This window comes from Hylobates moloch, unplaced genomic scaffold (genome assembly GCF_009828535.3).
Source record: "Hylobates moloch isolate HMO894 unplaced genomic scaffold, HMol_V3 SCAFFOLD_1, whole genome shotgun sequence".
NCBI classification, from domain to species: domain Eukaryota; kingdom Metazoa; phylum Chordata; class Mammalia; order Primates; family Hylobatidae; genus Hylobates; species Hylobates moloch.
Window position 1 is genome coordinate 80,262,770 of NW_026652276.1, and position 16,120 is coordinate 80,278,889.

A 16,120-nucleotide genomic window follows, 5' to 3' on the forward strand; every position below is an offset into this window, starting at 1 on the left:
CTTTAAACTGTATTAACAGATTCTACTTTCTTCTAGGGTAAATGCCTTTTTTGGAAATAAATATAACTTGACTACATTTTTTGTTACTTTTTTCTGGATGCATGCGTAAATAGATCAAATGAGAAATCCTTGAAATTACATTTAAAGTGGACCAAATTAAGATTTCCATAGTATTGATTTACCCTTGATGTAATTTAAAATGTGTAAACTGCCACTCAGAAGTGCAATACCTGACATTTAATCATTGGGCAGTCTTTTAGATATAGATGAATTACTGCACTGTTATTTGAACTGAAGCATCTCATAATATATATATATATGTAACAGATTTTGTATGATACAAAACTTTACAGCAAGCTATTTGAATGTTTATTAAAAAAATTCTCAAAATGACATGGAAACATGTTTACTGTATAAATAAAAGCACTTATACATTAAGAGTGTACATTATTCAATAATTTGCATCTTCGTAAAAGAACTGGGGTGTAAGTTAGTGCAAACTACTATATTAATATTACAGTCATGTTCATCATAAAAATATCAGTTATTTTTAAAGCATCGAAAAAGTGAACTGTATTTCAGTATAAAAATTCTGGTAAAATATTCTCTAGGCCTAATGTTTTTGTTAACATAAGTTTGTCTGTTTAATGTAAAGTGCAGAAGAGTTGCCTGGCAATTAAGTTGGATCGGCATAGAATGTTAGGTTTTGCTAGAGAAAGGGGTTCTGTGGTCAAAAAGTTTGGAAAAAACTGGGTCAAATAAAATTAAACATGACTGATTTTATTAACCTTGGGGTTTCAGATGCTAATATACCTTATCAAGCTTTAGAGAGTTTCTAAATATGTTTGGCCATGGAAGCTCCTTCATAGACCTTCTATGACCAAAAGTCATAAGAACATTTTTAAATGAGAATTGTGTTAAACAGTTCTAATACAGTGTCATCTGGCAGAAACTTACATGAATAATACCATTTGTCATTTTAAAAGTTTTACCTCAACTGTGAGCCTCCAAGTAAGAGAGATAATCATAATTGACCGCAGAATAGTTCAGTAACGACCACCTGTATAACCTGGAGGTCAAGATTACAGGTTGCTGAGCCACATCATCACCATTCAATGTGAACGACACATAGTGTTTTTACATTTGCTTTTTCCTACAACACTTCTAATTAGAATCCTGTTTCTTTAATTTACCAGCTCAGTTAATGTCCTCTCACATTATCAAATATATGTCCATAAAAAAGCCAGAGAACAAAATTATGTGTATTACCTATTCACACATTTTTATAAAACTGACCAAGTGAACTTGACAGCAAGTTATATAAAATTATCAGTGTCAAGTGACTATGCATTACTTCTTTTCCAGGATTTTTTAAAGTGAAAGCTGATTTAAAATTCTGTAAGTTTATAAAAGGTTTTGTTCAAGATCTTGCCATCTATCCTCCATCCATTAAGAAACATGGGATTTTATAAAATCTATAAATTAATTTGGTCAGCAGTCATAAAATTATGTCACTCACTGTTAGGTTAGAAAATATGCATTTAAAGCATAAGAAAAATATGTAGTTTATTAAATCTTGACTCAGACAGACATGAGGTGTTTGCCAAGAAAGAAATTACATTAATTACAACATCTTATACCAGGGATATTAAACACTGAAGATCTGGTGATCCTACTTCGCATTTTTGGCAGTTTTAGTACCACACAGAAAAGTTGCTGTGGTGCCTACTATGCTCAAAACACCACATTACATAGATGCACTCAAAATACTTACTGGGTTTTTAATGGCAAAGCCACCACTAATGTTAAGGTTGTCAAATAAGTCAAATGTATAATTTCTGAACAATTAGAGTGGTTAATTACTTGTTTATTTTTAACTTGATAAAGAGTTGACATTACATTTAAACAACAATTTAATTAGGACAATTTTGAATGTTGACATATCATCAAAAATATACGCCATTTCCAAAAAGTCTAGATTTAGAGCAGGATGCCATTTTAGGTGAACTGTCTTCACTAATGAAACGGTGCAGAGAGAAATACTATGTTTATTAAGAACTTTTTGCTTAGAGAAGACAATAAAACATATTTAAGAAAAGTATATACTACAAAAAATAAAAAAGGAAAAAATAATGCCTTCTGTAGTCTTATTTCACTACAGAGATGGATGACTGGGGAGATAATTTTCTTCTTCATGGACAAAGATCTTTAACTTTTTTTCTCTGATTATTTGATCAAGGAACAAACTATATTACAAACATGGCACAAAATCCAGGCTCTCATTTCTAGCCGACCCTCAAACACCACCAACTACAAACAAAATTTAAAAGTCTAATTTGTAACCTTCAGATAAGTATAAATTAGTTTTTTCTAGGCTTTCATCATTTGGCTTCTTATACAATCTATCTTGTAAAGTACATTCCTCTAAATTTACATTATTAAAAATTAAGGCTAAGCATTATTTAAATCAATTAATCATACAATATTTTATGACAATATGCACATATTTGTAAAATAACTTTTCCAAAAGCAATAATACATCAAATTAAAAAAAACCTTTTATTGCTTTGAACTATCTGCTAAAATAAAAACATATAGAAAGGGAAGAGGTTTAACGGGTAGGAAGAACATAGAAAACCCTTAAAAGTTTTAAAGTAGTCCAGTTCACTTCTTCCAAGCAAAAGAATTCACGGCGTCTCTTCAGGTTTAGAATTCTAAATATTCAAATTGCCATAGTGCCCTGCAAAAACTAATACGTAAGTAAAATTATTATCTATTAAGAATAAAATGGTTTTTAATTGTTTTTGACTAATTATATTCCAAAGAGCATTTTCTTAAGAGAGAAAAGTTTGTTTCCAAGGCTTATAATTCAAGCCAATAAATATCAGTAATGTTGACCCCGTAACTTCCATCAGTAAATATAAGAAAAACAAAACAAAAACCCTGAAACATTAAAGCACAGGTAAAATATAACTGTCTTATAGCTTGAATTTTAAAAAACCCTGAATATCAGGTTAATAGTAACCATTTGAAATGAGAAATGAACAGCTTCATAATCTGTCATGGATTAAAATTTTTCCCTCCCTGAGAAAAAATATCACTACAGTAAACTACCCTTTTTAAAAATAATGGTGGTTTGGGCCCTTAAAAGTGATTTGAAAGATCATTTTTTTTTAATTCAAAAAACCTGTCATAAAAATTGAAAAGTATATTTACAATTTAACATGAAGTCAAAGTGTTTGGCACCTATACCAATATTAATCTTATATTTGCATTAAGCTGAAAAATATGGAAAAGTATATGGCATACAAAATATATTATTTCCAGTACTGGTACTTGGGGATCACTTAAATTTTTTTACTAAGAACTATCTAGAATGCAGTATAAATATCAAAAGCAGGATACTCACATCGTCATATACGAAATTCGCAGACCCTTGTTGCAAGTGGTCTCTTCTCCTAAAGAAATCTTTAAACAAAAAAATTATATTTTTATTGTAATTTAAAATACATAGTTTCAAATATTTAGTGCCCCCAGGTACAAAAAAAGAATAATTTCATACTCAAGTAAATCTTAAGGGATTGAATAGCCCAGGCAACAGAGATATGAAGAAAAACTTCCAAAAATAACATATAACAAGTTTTTATCATTTATATTCCTTAATATTTAAAGCCTTAAAACTAATTAGATTTAACAGTGAATAAAGGTGGAAAACACATATTATTATAAACTTGCTGGAGAAAATGAGACACATTATTCAAGAAAAATAGCTACATAATACTGTACACCTAGTTTTAAAATAGTCAATACCTGTCAATGCTCGAAGCTTCACACAGCAAGCAACATAATCATCAAAGAAAATTCTGCCATTCTTGCTATAACGTTTAACAATAGTAGTTAATGTTTTAGGATTCAACCTATAACCTAAAAAAGAGATAAATTAAAACTTCTAAATGTAAAGAACATAAGAACGCTGCAAGATTGCTTTCTCATTAATGAAGTCATAAAATAACTTTCAAAATTCATTCCACAAAAATATAATTAAAAACAAAACACATTAATATTGAAATTGATCAGACAAAGGCTTCACTGTTAATCCTGTTAATCGGTATATAAATATCACAATTCTAAATTTGTAATAAAGTCAAAGCTAAGGAAAAGAAAATAATTCTCTTCTTATGAATTTATCATATATTATTATTTTGAAATAATGTCTAATTTCATGGGTTTTAATGCTTCAATATTTCAATTATGTAACTCTGTATAGCTCTTAAAGAATATAAATGCAAAGATTACTAATGATCTTTGTTATTCAAATGATATTTCCCACTGAACATATTACTTGAAAGTATCTTTTATAACTAAGGGAAATTTGAGGATCAACATGATTACGGGGGAAAAAAAACAGAAAAACATTCTTTTTTGTCCTGGAATTCTTAGTGTTTCTTCATACACTGTAATAATAATAACAGCTTTCTCACTATTTCACTGATTTCCTTGGTTCTTCTTTCTAGTAGTCCTGTGATGTCCAAAATTTTTGATTTTATACTTATATCAATGAGAAAGAAGTTTTTGATCATTCATTCCCAGTATGTTTAAATTAGTTTTAAATTCTATACATGTATTATTGTTTGATTGCTCCCATTTTAAAAAATAAAATCTAAAATTTAAAACGAATAAAATTGAATAAAAACATAAATTAATATATTCTACTTGCTGTACTCTTATAGATGGCCCTATGCATTTAATGAGATGTATACATTTTACTAAGAAGAATGGTAGCCCAGTATTATTGCCCATACATTACTGGATTTGTAGACTTGAACAAATGACACTAATCAATTCAAAGGTAAAACCAACCAAAATAAATGCAACAGGAGAAAATTATACATGTAGCTACAACAGAATGTAATGCAGGAAAGGTATAAATTGAAAGAAGCAGTAAAACATGCAAACTAATATAATTATATGTAAATATATTTTGAACTTCATATTAGAGAGTTATGAGCTAAATGTGGTACTGATAAAATTCCTAGATTTTCCCATAGTATTCTCAGCAAAATAATTTGAATATTTTAAAATCTATATGAAGATCTTAAATTTGGATAATCCAGAATACCCTTTTTACATTCCATTGCCTAACTGGAACTCTGGAGGTTTTCTTTTCTGCCAAAGATTATATTAATTTCCCAACATTAGGCTGAATTAAGGTCCAGGTTTAATCCATTAGGTATTAAGGATCTATAATTGAACTATATACGTTTATATGGGCTGGACTGTCCCCACTACTAAATTAAAATGTCTATTTATAAAACAAAACCAAACAAATCACTAATTTGACTTATTTAAATTGCAATTTGAGATTAAGTCCACTTCCACTGGTTTCAGATTTTAACTTCCAAAAAATTAATTTTCATACAAATATATTTTGTTTAGAAAAAGAGTGTAAATCACAAGCATAAGAACAATTCATAAAGCTACTTAAAACTGCATTAACTTTAAGCAAATTAAACTCCATTGCATGTTAACCATTTTGAAAGTACACTAGGGACATCAGCTTATCAGAGGTATGATAAGAATAAAAAGTTATATACTTTTAAATTACTCTAAAATGCAACCTTTCCATCTTGATGTATTTTGGCACCTGCTATGTGTTCTGTACTATCTAAGAAAAAATAGACAAACAAAAACATGGTTTTTACTGCTGAAAAGCTATTTTGTACAGACTTGTGACTGAGGGAGGCAAGCTTTGGCTCCCAATTAGAGATCCTGAGAAGTTATAAAAGAGTACAATCTAAGTGGTAAGTACTAACAAAGAAATAAATTTAAACACAACAGAAGAAATTCAGAATGTATGCATGTATGGAAGATCATCTTTTGAAAAAAATCATAAAATGGTTTTGTTGAGGTCTTTGGTCAGAATTTACCTACAATCTTGAAAACAAACGAACTTGCTGGCGAAAAAATATATCCCTTTATTACTTAGTAAACTGACGCAATTAAGTTCATCTAATCAAAGAACAAAGATGAGCTTTATAGATTCTACAGAATGTTAACGTTCTTACCCATAAGATCGATGGCTTGACGCAACTCATGATGCTCTACTGTGCCACTTCCATCTTGATCAACAGTCATGAAGTTTTCCTTCCAGGCATTAAGAGCTGCCCATAGCTCTTTGAATTCATTAAATCCCATTTTTCCTGTGTGATCTCTCTGATAGTTTTATTAACAAAAATAAATTCTGATACCTGAGTTTATCTGACTCTAAATCATTGACTAAAACATGAGTATGCTTCTGTAGACTTAGCCAAACTCATCATAAGAATAGATTTCTGTATAAAAACTAGAAAGCCTAGAATTTAAACAGGATCTTACAAAGTATTTTTAAATTCACTAGTTTACTATGGGCACTGAAATCTAACCACTGGCTTGATAGTCAGAAAGCAATTACTCTTTATTCTAGTATTTTCTATTTCTATTCAAGGATACATCCAACATGGCAATCATAATTCTGCAGGTTTCCAAACTGAAGGCTGTAAAACATATTCAATATTTAAATTAGAGTATGCCCAACTTTATCTATGTAAAATTATGACAATCTCTAGTTTCAAAATAAAACATTTAAAAACTGCCAAAATATATAAAATCACCACAATCAACAAGCTAGTATTGAATGTTAAGCACCCATTGTTTAAAAAAAAATTACTGCCTTCAAAGTACTCACATTTAGTGATGGGACTAAGGTAATTAAAAGCAATTATAAACTAACTGAAAATTACTGTGACAAAGACATTTCAGGTATGTAAAGCACTTGGCTTCACCCAAGCCTGGGGAAAAGGAAGACTTCCAGTCTTCATAACACAAATGACAAGTGGAGTTAAAGCAGAAGTTTGACATGTACTCAGAGATCACAAAACTTGAGTTAAAGTATATGGGAGAGAGTGACATATGATGACATCAGAAAGGCAAATGAGGGCCAAATCATGAAACTTTTGAATACTACCCCCAAAAAGTTTGGGCCAATGAAAGCCACTGAAGTGTTTTCAGAAGCAGAAGGGAAATTCTAAAATTTACATTTTAGAAACTTAGTTTACAATGAATAAAATATAAAGTGAGGTGACATTGGAAATAGGTAAGTCCATTTTGGTAGTTAATTGTAACAGACCAAGTAAGAAAAAATGAGCATCTGAATTGAAGCAACTGGTTTTTCGCGGGGGTTGGGGGGAGAAAAAAGGAAGAAAAAATCAATACAAGCTATCTTAAAACCAGGGGTGATTTGAAATATTAACACTTTCATATTTATAGAACTACAACTGATGAACTATTGATAAAATTCAATTTTTCTAATCCTTTTCTAATTTTTATAATCCAATTACATTCAACTTGTATGCTGACATATCTCAACACTAATTTCATGTCCTGATAAAGAAAATATCATGTTAGTACAGTTTAAACTTACAAAGTATTTAATAGCAGTTCGTTAATATGAATGAATAAAAATTTTCAAAATTATTTTATTTTATCCATAACATTTTAACATTTTATAAAAGCAGAAAATTATTTCAGCTAAATTTTAGACCCACTAAAAAAATTATAAAACTTTCCAAGAGTTAAAACTGCTGATTTTGTTTAAATGTTTAATATAGTATCAATGTTAGAATTGTTGTAGTATTTTCAAATTGACAGCTCAACAGATACTCAATGTGTTCTTAGTATGAGTAAGGTGGCGTGTGTTACATGATTTCACATAAACATCCTAAGCGTATAATAGTTCCAATTTTAAAAAAGGAAGAAACTGGGACCCAGAAAGGTAGTTCCCCATGTTTACAAAGCTAAGGCTATACAACTATCAGAGTGAGGGGACTACATGAGAAATTTCTGGAATGGTATTTCCTCTTTTGGGCAAGTAAATAATATCTATTTTGCTTTACAATTAACTTGGCACACATTCATAAAGTGGGAGAATCCGAATTAATGATAATAGATCGCTAAAACTGAATCAGCAAATAAGCAGATCTTCAATCTCAGAATAGGAATGTGTATGTATAAAAAGAAATATTTAGGACAAAGAGTGGAGAGACAGACTTTTCAGGAAAGTTGACAGATTTTTCACTTCCTCCCCATAGCCCATTAGAGTAGAGAGTAAACTGATTTAAGGCATAAAACTTTAGAGAAAAAGAGAATTAGACAGGAAATAAAGGAACAAAATTTTGCAAGTTGAAGAGTTGATGGATGTGAGTTAACCAACCTAGATCTGAGAAAATGGATTCCTGAACTTGTAATGAGAAAAGCTGAGAAGCAACCCTTGGAGAAGAACCCAAATGCCTAAGAATTGGCAGTACTTCTGAAAGTGGGTGTGAAAGTGGAGATAAAAACAGAAGAATTGGCTGAATGTCTACCTAAGGAGCATTCTAAGCCTCATATCCCCTCCCTGCCTCAGTTCAGTTGGATGGATGCTACACCTACTTCCAACCCAGCAGAAGTCTGGAATTTTATTCTCTGGAGAAGTCTCTGAAATGCAAGATACCAGAGCTGAGACAGGGCTATCTTCTAAAAGCAAGGCAATTAAAGGACAATTTACAAAAGATTTGAGAACCCTTCTGAGTCCACCTCTCCTTTCCAGGCAGAAGGTCAACTGAAAACCCAGACCAAAAGGGAATCCCTAAAGATACTGACACCCTGAGTTCCAAGACAAAACTGCCCAGCCAAACCACCATACACTGAAGCCCACAATCAATGCCTAACCACGATCTCAGGGCTTCTAATCAGTATTTTAGTTAAAATATGAGCAAGGCAGTATCATCAGATAACTGAGAAAAGCACCTAACATGAAAGACAACCAAAACAAACAAAATGAGGAGAAAAAACAATCTGGAAAAAACAAAGGTTATATAGGAAGAAAAAACTTTAAAAATATATTAATAGTCTCAGAGAGATAAGGGACAATATCACTTTCATGAAAATAGAACAGAAGCTCTTGGATTTTAATGAAAAGCAGAAATGAAAGACTCAATAGAAGGTTTAGGAAATAAAGTTCAGGAAAATTCCCAAAAAGTTCAGAAAAAAAAGTGATAGGAGGGAAAAGATGATAAAAGTAGAAAACCCAGTGAAAACAAAAAGCATTCCAAGAAACAGAAAATATCATTGAAGAAAATGTCCTACATCTAAAGCAAAGGAGTTTCCAGGCTGAGAATACCATCTGAGTTCCCCACAAAACACAACTAGGCACTTTACCATCAAATCACAGAATACTAAAGACAAAGATCTCACAAGTTTCCAGAGAGGAATAACAAATCACATCACATCCAGGCAGGAAAGAGAAAGATAAAGCAACAAGGGACGCTAGAAACAATGGAGCAATACCTTTAAAATTCTACATGAGAATCATTTGTAACCTAGAATTCTATACCTGGCCAATCAATTCTGAAGGTAGAATGAAAGCATTTTTAGACACACAAGCTCTCAAAAATTTATCTCCCATGTATTCTTTTGTTTGTTTGTTTTTGAGACGATGTCTCACTCTGTCACCAGGCTGGAGTGCAGTGGCCCAATCTCAGCTCACTGGAACCTCCGCCTCCCGGGTTCAAGTAATTCTCCTGCCTCAGTCTCCCGAGTAGCTGGGACTACAGGTGCGTGCCACCACGCCCAGCTAATTTTTGTATTTTTAGTAGAGACGGAGTTTCACCATGGTGGCCAGGCTGATCTCGATAACTTAACCTCATGATTCGCCCACCTCAGCCTCCCAAAGTGCTGGGATTGCAGGCACGAGCCACTGCACCTGGCCGTATTTTTTTTTTTTTATTAAGAAGCTACTTAACTATACATTTTACTAAAATAAGATAACGAATTTTTTAAAAGAGGACAAGAAGACATGGAGTAAAAAGGAGATCTAACCAGCTCCAGAATGATGGTGAAAGAATCCCAGTATGACAGCTACACATAAAAAACAGCATATCCCAGAGTTCTAGGATAATACCTGACAACTACTGATTTCAAGAAAAGCAAAACATTATAAAAAAAGGAAAAGTAATCATGTATTATCATAAGATACAGCTATAAGCAGCATTCAGATAGTAAAAATAAGGTAAAGACTAACATACCTAACAAAAATTATTATATATTATAACTACATTGGAAGGACAGGAGGATGGGAAATGTCCCTCTGTGGAGTGCAGAGACAGGGGAGAGTTTAAGGTTAAAATAAAGTGAAATCCTCATCTTCCATAGCAGGATATCAATAGATAATCATAAAATCCAAAAATCAATTGTGAAAAATATTCTATCTTGAAATCTGGAAACAAATTTCAAAAGAATCAGATTTTTAAAAGTTAAAAGAAGTCTCTATGAGCAGTTAAGGAACAGTTAATGTTGAGGAGACAGGAATGCACAATGAACAGTTATTTTTATAACGAGTTTTACAGTTATCTGACTCCTTAAACTATGTGCATGTATAACTGTGATAATTTTTTAAACATTTTAATTACAGGCACAAAAAAGTAAGAAAATAAATTTCCTATTACAATTTCAACAAAAGGGGAAAAAAGATCTCACGAGAGTAAGTTCCACTAATTCCAGACTGTGTCAAACATCTCTGAAGTTCTTCAGCATCCACTTCACCACCCTGTTTAAAAATAATTATGACCTAATTTAATGTGCAGTTGTGTAAAAGCCTATTAAAATGTTAATTGACTGTTCTAGGCCAATCAAGACATATGCATTCTTTGAAACATTACTCTATAATTAACTACAAAATTCTAGAGATAATTACTGACAATAAAGGCATATTACAAAATATCATACAACAGAAATAATTTCTTCTACTTCTAAAGTATAGCACAATTACCCTGTTCTATAATGGTTCAAAATAATCTCGTAAGAGTCATTGTACTTCTATTTTAAACAGTTAGAAAAATGCCTAAAATGTGTTCAGAAAAGTCTCGAAAACATCCCCACTCATGCTGTTTTGGGAGGAAATTATTTATAAGTAATACTGAAGCTTTAACTGGAAGGGGAAAATATATTTTCCCCCACCATTACCCCTAGCAAAATTCTAGAGTCCCCCTGTATCTTGCTGCTATTCTTCTGATTACTGCCCAAACATGTCTTGCCTGAACTTATTACAGAAAATAGTTTTAAAATGCAAACAAGAAATCACAATGGAAATTAAATAGGTTGAGTATTCTCATTATGATTCAGTACCTCATCCTGATTTCAACAAAAATAAGTAATTCCTTTGGAATACATTGGCACAAATGCAAAATGTCAGCTATGATGAAGGATCAAGGAGGCAAATTTAAAACCTACTCTTCATAAGAGATCCAAGAAACAACAAAACAAAAAACTTTTCTAAACTACTTCTAAGAAATATTATCAACACTCATATTCTAATGGATTTTTGGCAAAAGAACACCTTACAAAACTGCAGTTGTTCTAATAGAAATTACAAAATATTAAGCAGCATTCTTCTCAATGGACCATACGTATGGCATTACCTAGTCAAGAGTATCTAAGTGCTCCTTTCTCTGTCACACGTATTTTCTGGGAATCTTGCTTACTAAATTTGAAATTCTGTAGTTAGAAACTTATACCTTTAAAAATTAGCCATATTTTTAGATGAGAGAACAGGTTAGAAAATTTTTCCTCAAATTAAAAGGTGGCAGGAGGCCTTTTTGGCACAGGAGCAAGCTATGCAGATACCTGAAGGAAGAGTGTTCTATGCTCCTGCTGTTCTATACAGCAGCCATTAGCCATATGTTCCATTGAGCACTTGAAGTGTGGCTAGTCTGAATTACAATGTTCTGTGTGTATAAAAGACACACTAGATTTCATATATTTAGTAAAAAAAAATGTAAAATATAATTGATAATTTTTATGTTTATTAAATGTTGAAATGTTAGGATTTTTATATAATGGGTTAAATAAAGCATTAAAATTAACTTCACTTATTTCTTTTTACTTTTTGAAATAATGCTGTGAGACATTAAAACTATTTATGCGCTTTGCATTTGTGGCTCATCTTATATTTACTTTGGGCAGTGCTGTTCTCAGCAAACAGAACAAGTACAAACTCTTGGTGTTGCAATCATCTTCACCTGTTCACCTCTAGCACATCTTTCCCTACATTCTTATCATTTTCTACATGTCTGTATCTCCCTGGCTACATAGAGATCTTCTGAGTCAGTGTCTGAGTTTCCTTCATCTTTGTATTCCCAGCTGTAGCAGAGTATCTAGTACAAAGAAGGTTAGTTGTTTGGTAGAATGAAGACAACTACCTCTGGTTCTTCACTAAACTGCTGGCATTTCTGACTGTTTGTGACTATGTTCATTTACACTTCAAAATGTTAAAAATATTGGTATTTCTCACTCAAATGTGGATTACATTTAAAAATCTGTACAATGAATGGAACTCTGCTTTGCATGTGCTCTTCACAGAATTTTTGAAGTCAGAGAAACAACCATAACAGCTTTGCTGGAAGTTATTCATTGCCATCAGAAAGCATTCTGCTAGTATATCACTTCAGAGATGTTATGAAAATATGTTATCTTAATGACTAACTCACAAATAAGCAATGTCTTCCTAAACTACATGGATAAAATCCAAGTGATACTTTTGGATTTCTTTACCTATAGTTGAAGCTGATAATTAGGCTAACTGTATAAACCCTTAACTGAATTAGGTAGCATTAGTGGTAGAAAGCTGAATGTCCTAATTAAATTACAAGAGCATCAGGTAGAGAATTAAAAATCAATTGCCCTTGGTTAGGCAGCAGATTTTAAAATAATATCCAACTTCAAGTCCTATTTGTTCAGTTACTCAATTTGAGTCTCCACTTACTTATCTATAATACAAAGGTACCTGTGTCATGCCCACATCACAGTTGCTGTGTGGAAAAGTAGAAGCAGTTTGCATACAAAAGTTAAAGTTGTTGGTATTAATTACAGTGATGCACGTGTGTGTATGTGTGAAGACAGAAACCAGAATTTCCCCAAATTAATTGATGATTTAATCCTGACTGTTTACAATACTTCATCCTATAAATAAGAACACTGCAGAAACCTTTAATCAGGTGTTTTTCATACAGCATTATTAATTATGAGGCCCATCAAAAAAGGATGTGGCTGTAGATGTCAGTTCGGTAGTTAGGTTCCAGGAGCAGTATACCTAAGTCAGATGTTGCACCTGATCTCTCAAAGCTAGGTAGAACTCAACATATGAAAAAACACAGTCTAAATATTTAGACTAAAAGTTGAAAATGGGATAGTTAATTCATCCATTCAAAACATTTAACAAATGTTTATATATTCCTAATATCTATCTGTCAAGTAGGGAAAATATGACCAGAACCTTGTCTTTATGGAGTTTATTTATTCAAAAGCACAGGACTGGGAGATTTAAGGAAAGTATCAAATAGTTCAAACATACCAAATTTATTGCCGACAAAATGCTGAAATAGTTCAGAAGTCAAAAAAAGTTTCCAAATACATGTCCAGTTCATATACTTTAAGTTGTAATTTTATATGATGAATGTATTATATAGTCAAACAGAGATAACAGAATTATTCTCAGTATAATACTACTTATTCCCAGTATAATCCTTTAAAATGGCAATGGTATAATGAGTAGAACAGTTAGGGTACCATTTAGCTGCAAACAGCAGAAAATATTATTGAAGATGCTTAAACCAATAGGGGTTTATTGTTTCATACAACAGGTCTGAGGCTAGGCAGAACAGGGCTGTATGGCAACTTAGACATGTCATCAATCTCTACATTTTTCCACATTCCCTGTCTATAGGTCTTTATCTCAAGCCTGTTGTCTCAGGGTCACAAGATGGCTGCTGCACCTCCATACCTCAAGTCCCCTTTCCAGGCAGGAAGAATGAAGGCGCAAAAACAGCCACAGCCAAGGCTTGCTCCCAGTAAGGCTTTTTTCATTTGGGGTAGAAAGATTTTCCAAAGATACTGCACTGACATGTCAATGGTCAGTCCTACAGCACATGGCTGCCTTTAGTAGCTACAAAGGTATCTGGGACGGTGACTATTATAGTTCCCCAGCCTCTACTACATAATAAAAGGTAAAAAGGGGTTGTAAATGAAATTGGGGTAGCCAAAACAGAATGTCTGCCACGTATATTAATTCGGTGTATATTGTCTATTCCTAGAAAAGCATATTAGACCTAGTGAACACTCAAGGGAATGAATAAAATGTTATTAAAGTTCTATAAAATTCTACCTACATCAATAAATCTTTCTTGACCATTATAAAAGAAAAGAGGTATGGACTACAGCTAAGACTCAAGAGTGAATTTCTGTTTCTGCCCATTAGTCTGGTATTGGAACATCCATTCTGCCAGTTTCTTTACCTTTTCCTAATCTGTTTTATCATAGAGCCTGTCCCAGAACCATCCACAATTTACAAATCTCCTCTTTGATACATTGCCCCAACTCCCTCAAGATGATTTTCATGTAGAACTCTTTTTCCAAATCCTCTCTGGCCCCCAGTCTCCATGCACCAATCCACTGTATTCCATAACCACAGAAGAGCTTTCAACATTCCCCCCAAATTGTTAAACAAGTAAATGAAACATATCAAGAAAAAAAACCACACATCTTAAAAAGATGTTCCCAAATGTTTCATTAACACACACAACTATCTTAGTTCATCACTCTTCTAGTAAGTTTTGTAGACAAAAACACAAATATAGCAGGTGCTGCAATACGTACTAAAGCAGCAAAAAAAAAAAAAAAAAAAAAAAAAAAGACAAGCTCATTTATTTCAACAATGGGAGATAAACACAAACACACCTTCTTTTCAATCCTTTAATATATCTGGAATTCATGCTACTATATGGTACAGGCTGAAGATTTACATTTACTTTTAGATAAATTGTTAATTATTTCAGGATAGTTAATTCAGGAATCATTCTTTCCCCACTGATACGAAATGCTACCTCTACCATATAATGAATTCACAGGTAAGCTTCTGGGCTCTTCAGTATTATATGTTTGTTTTTACATTAGGACCACACTATCACAATTATTAATAATATATTTATATGATATATTATAATTTAATATTTATTCTCAACAACATAGTATGCAAGACAGACTTTAGAATCATTGCAGCAAGTGCCAAAAAGAAAAAAGAAAAAGAAACCTTTAGGAATTTGACTCAAATAATATTGTATTATTTATCAATTATTTGGAAGACATTGGCATCTTATAATATTGTATTCCTTCCGATCTTGAATATTTACTCAATGCTTCTGTCAAATACAACTAATAACTGATACAAAGGGGTATAATACATATCCTATTTGCTTAATTTTCCTTGAAATTTCACGTGAAAAATATATATAAAATCACTTAGAAAAGAATAAACTGTGGTATAGTGTTACAGTTATGTAGGAGTAAAAGAAAAGCTTCTCTTGACCACAGTATTCACATATCATCAGTAACAACTCACCCACAGAATTCATGTACTTGAACTGGCAGTTTCACACTTCGCTATTGGTCATAATAAAGTCAGTCCTTTAAATAATCACTCAAATTTACTGGAAACAAATAACATCCTAAAACCATACCACATCATAACATACTATTTCCTTTAATTTTTAATTAATAAATCCCAACATGATTATTTTGATAATCTGGAAAATTTACCAGCCATATAAAATCAAAATTACTATAAATGACATAACTTCACCTGTGAAAAAAATGTAATTTCTCAACTTGAATAAATTTATGAGACTCTGAAGTGATTTCCAATCATATTGTTTGACATACTTAGGTTTTAACTGAGATTTTTTTTAAAAAATGGGAGTGAGGCCCAAGTTAGAAATATTGTTCCTTATAATTTTTAAAAATACTTCCTACTTGCCTAAAATTTCCAATACTCATTTTTGCATGCTATAAAAGAATGTGCAGGCTTAGCTTTGTGTTATCGATCACTCAGGGAGAGTATGATGCTCCTAAATGTCAAACAGAGTGAAGGAAATAAAAAGATTTAAGTGATAGAAAAATGATAACTCATAAGAAGATATATCTAAGTTTTGATGGGGTGTTTAGTGACTAGTAAGAGGAGCCCCTTGTAGAAGAATTTCAGTAAGGCAAGCATACT

At 32.0% G+C, this 16,120-nt stretch overlaps 1 protein-coding gene across 2 annotated transcripts in view; it reads right to left on the minus strand.

Moving 5' to 3' along the window:
* Positions 1 to 2,540: 2,540 nt before the first annotated feature.
* GCA (grancalcin) overlaps positions 2,541 to 16,120 on the minus strand; it is a 39,982-nt gene continuing 26,402 nt past the window's right edge. For both annotated transcript variants that reach the window (XM_058441620.1, XM_032755560.2), the window contains exons 3-8: positions 10,552 to 10,621; positions 6,490 to 6,533; positions 6,066 to 6,213; positions 3,811 to 3,924; positions 3,410 to 3,468; positions 2,541 to 2,749 (exon numbers count right to left, since the gene is read on the minus strand). In XM_058441620.1, coding sequence (XP_058297603.1) covers positions 2,723 to 2,749; positions 3,410 to 3,468; positions 3,811 to 3,924; positions 6,066 to 6,213; positions 6,490 to 6,533; positions 10,552 to 10,621 — 462 coding nt within the window. In that variant the 3' untranslated portion in view covers positions 2,541 to 2,722. The remainder of the gene's footprint in view (positions 2,750 to 3,409; positions 3,469 to 3,810; positions 3,925 to 6,065; positions 6,214 to 6,489; positions 6,534 to 10,551; positions 10,622 to 16,120) is intronic.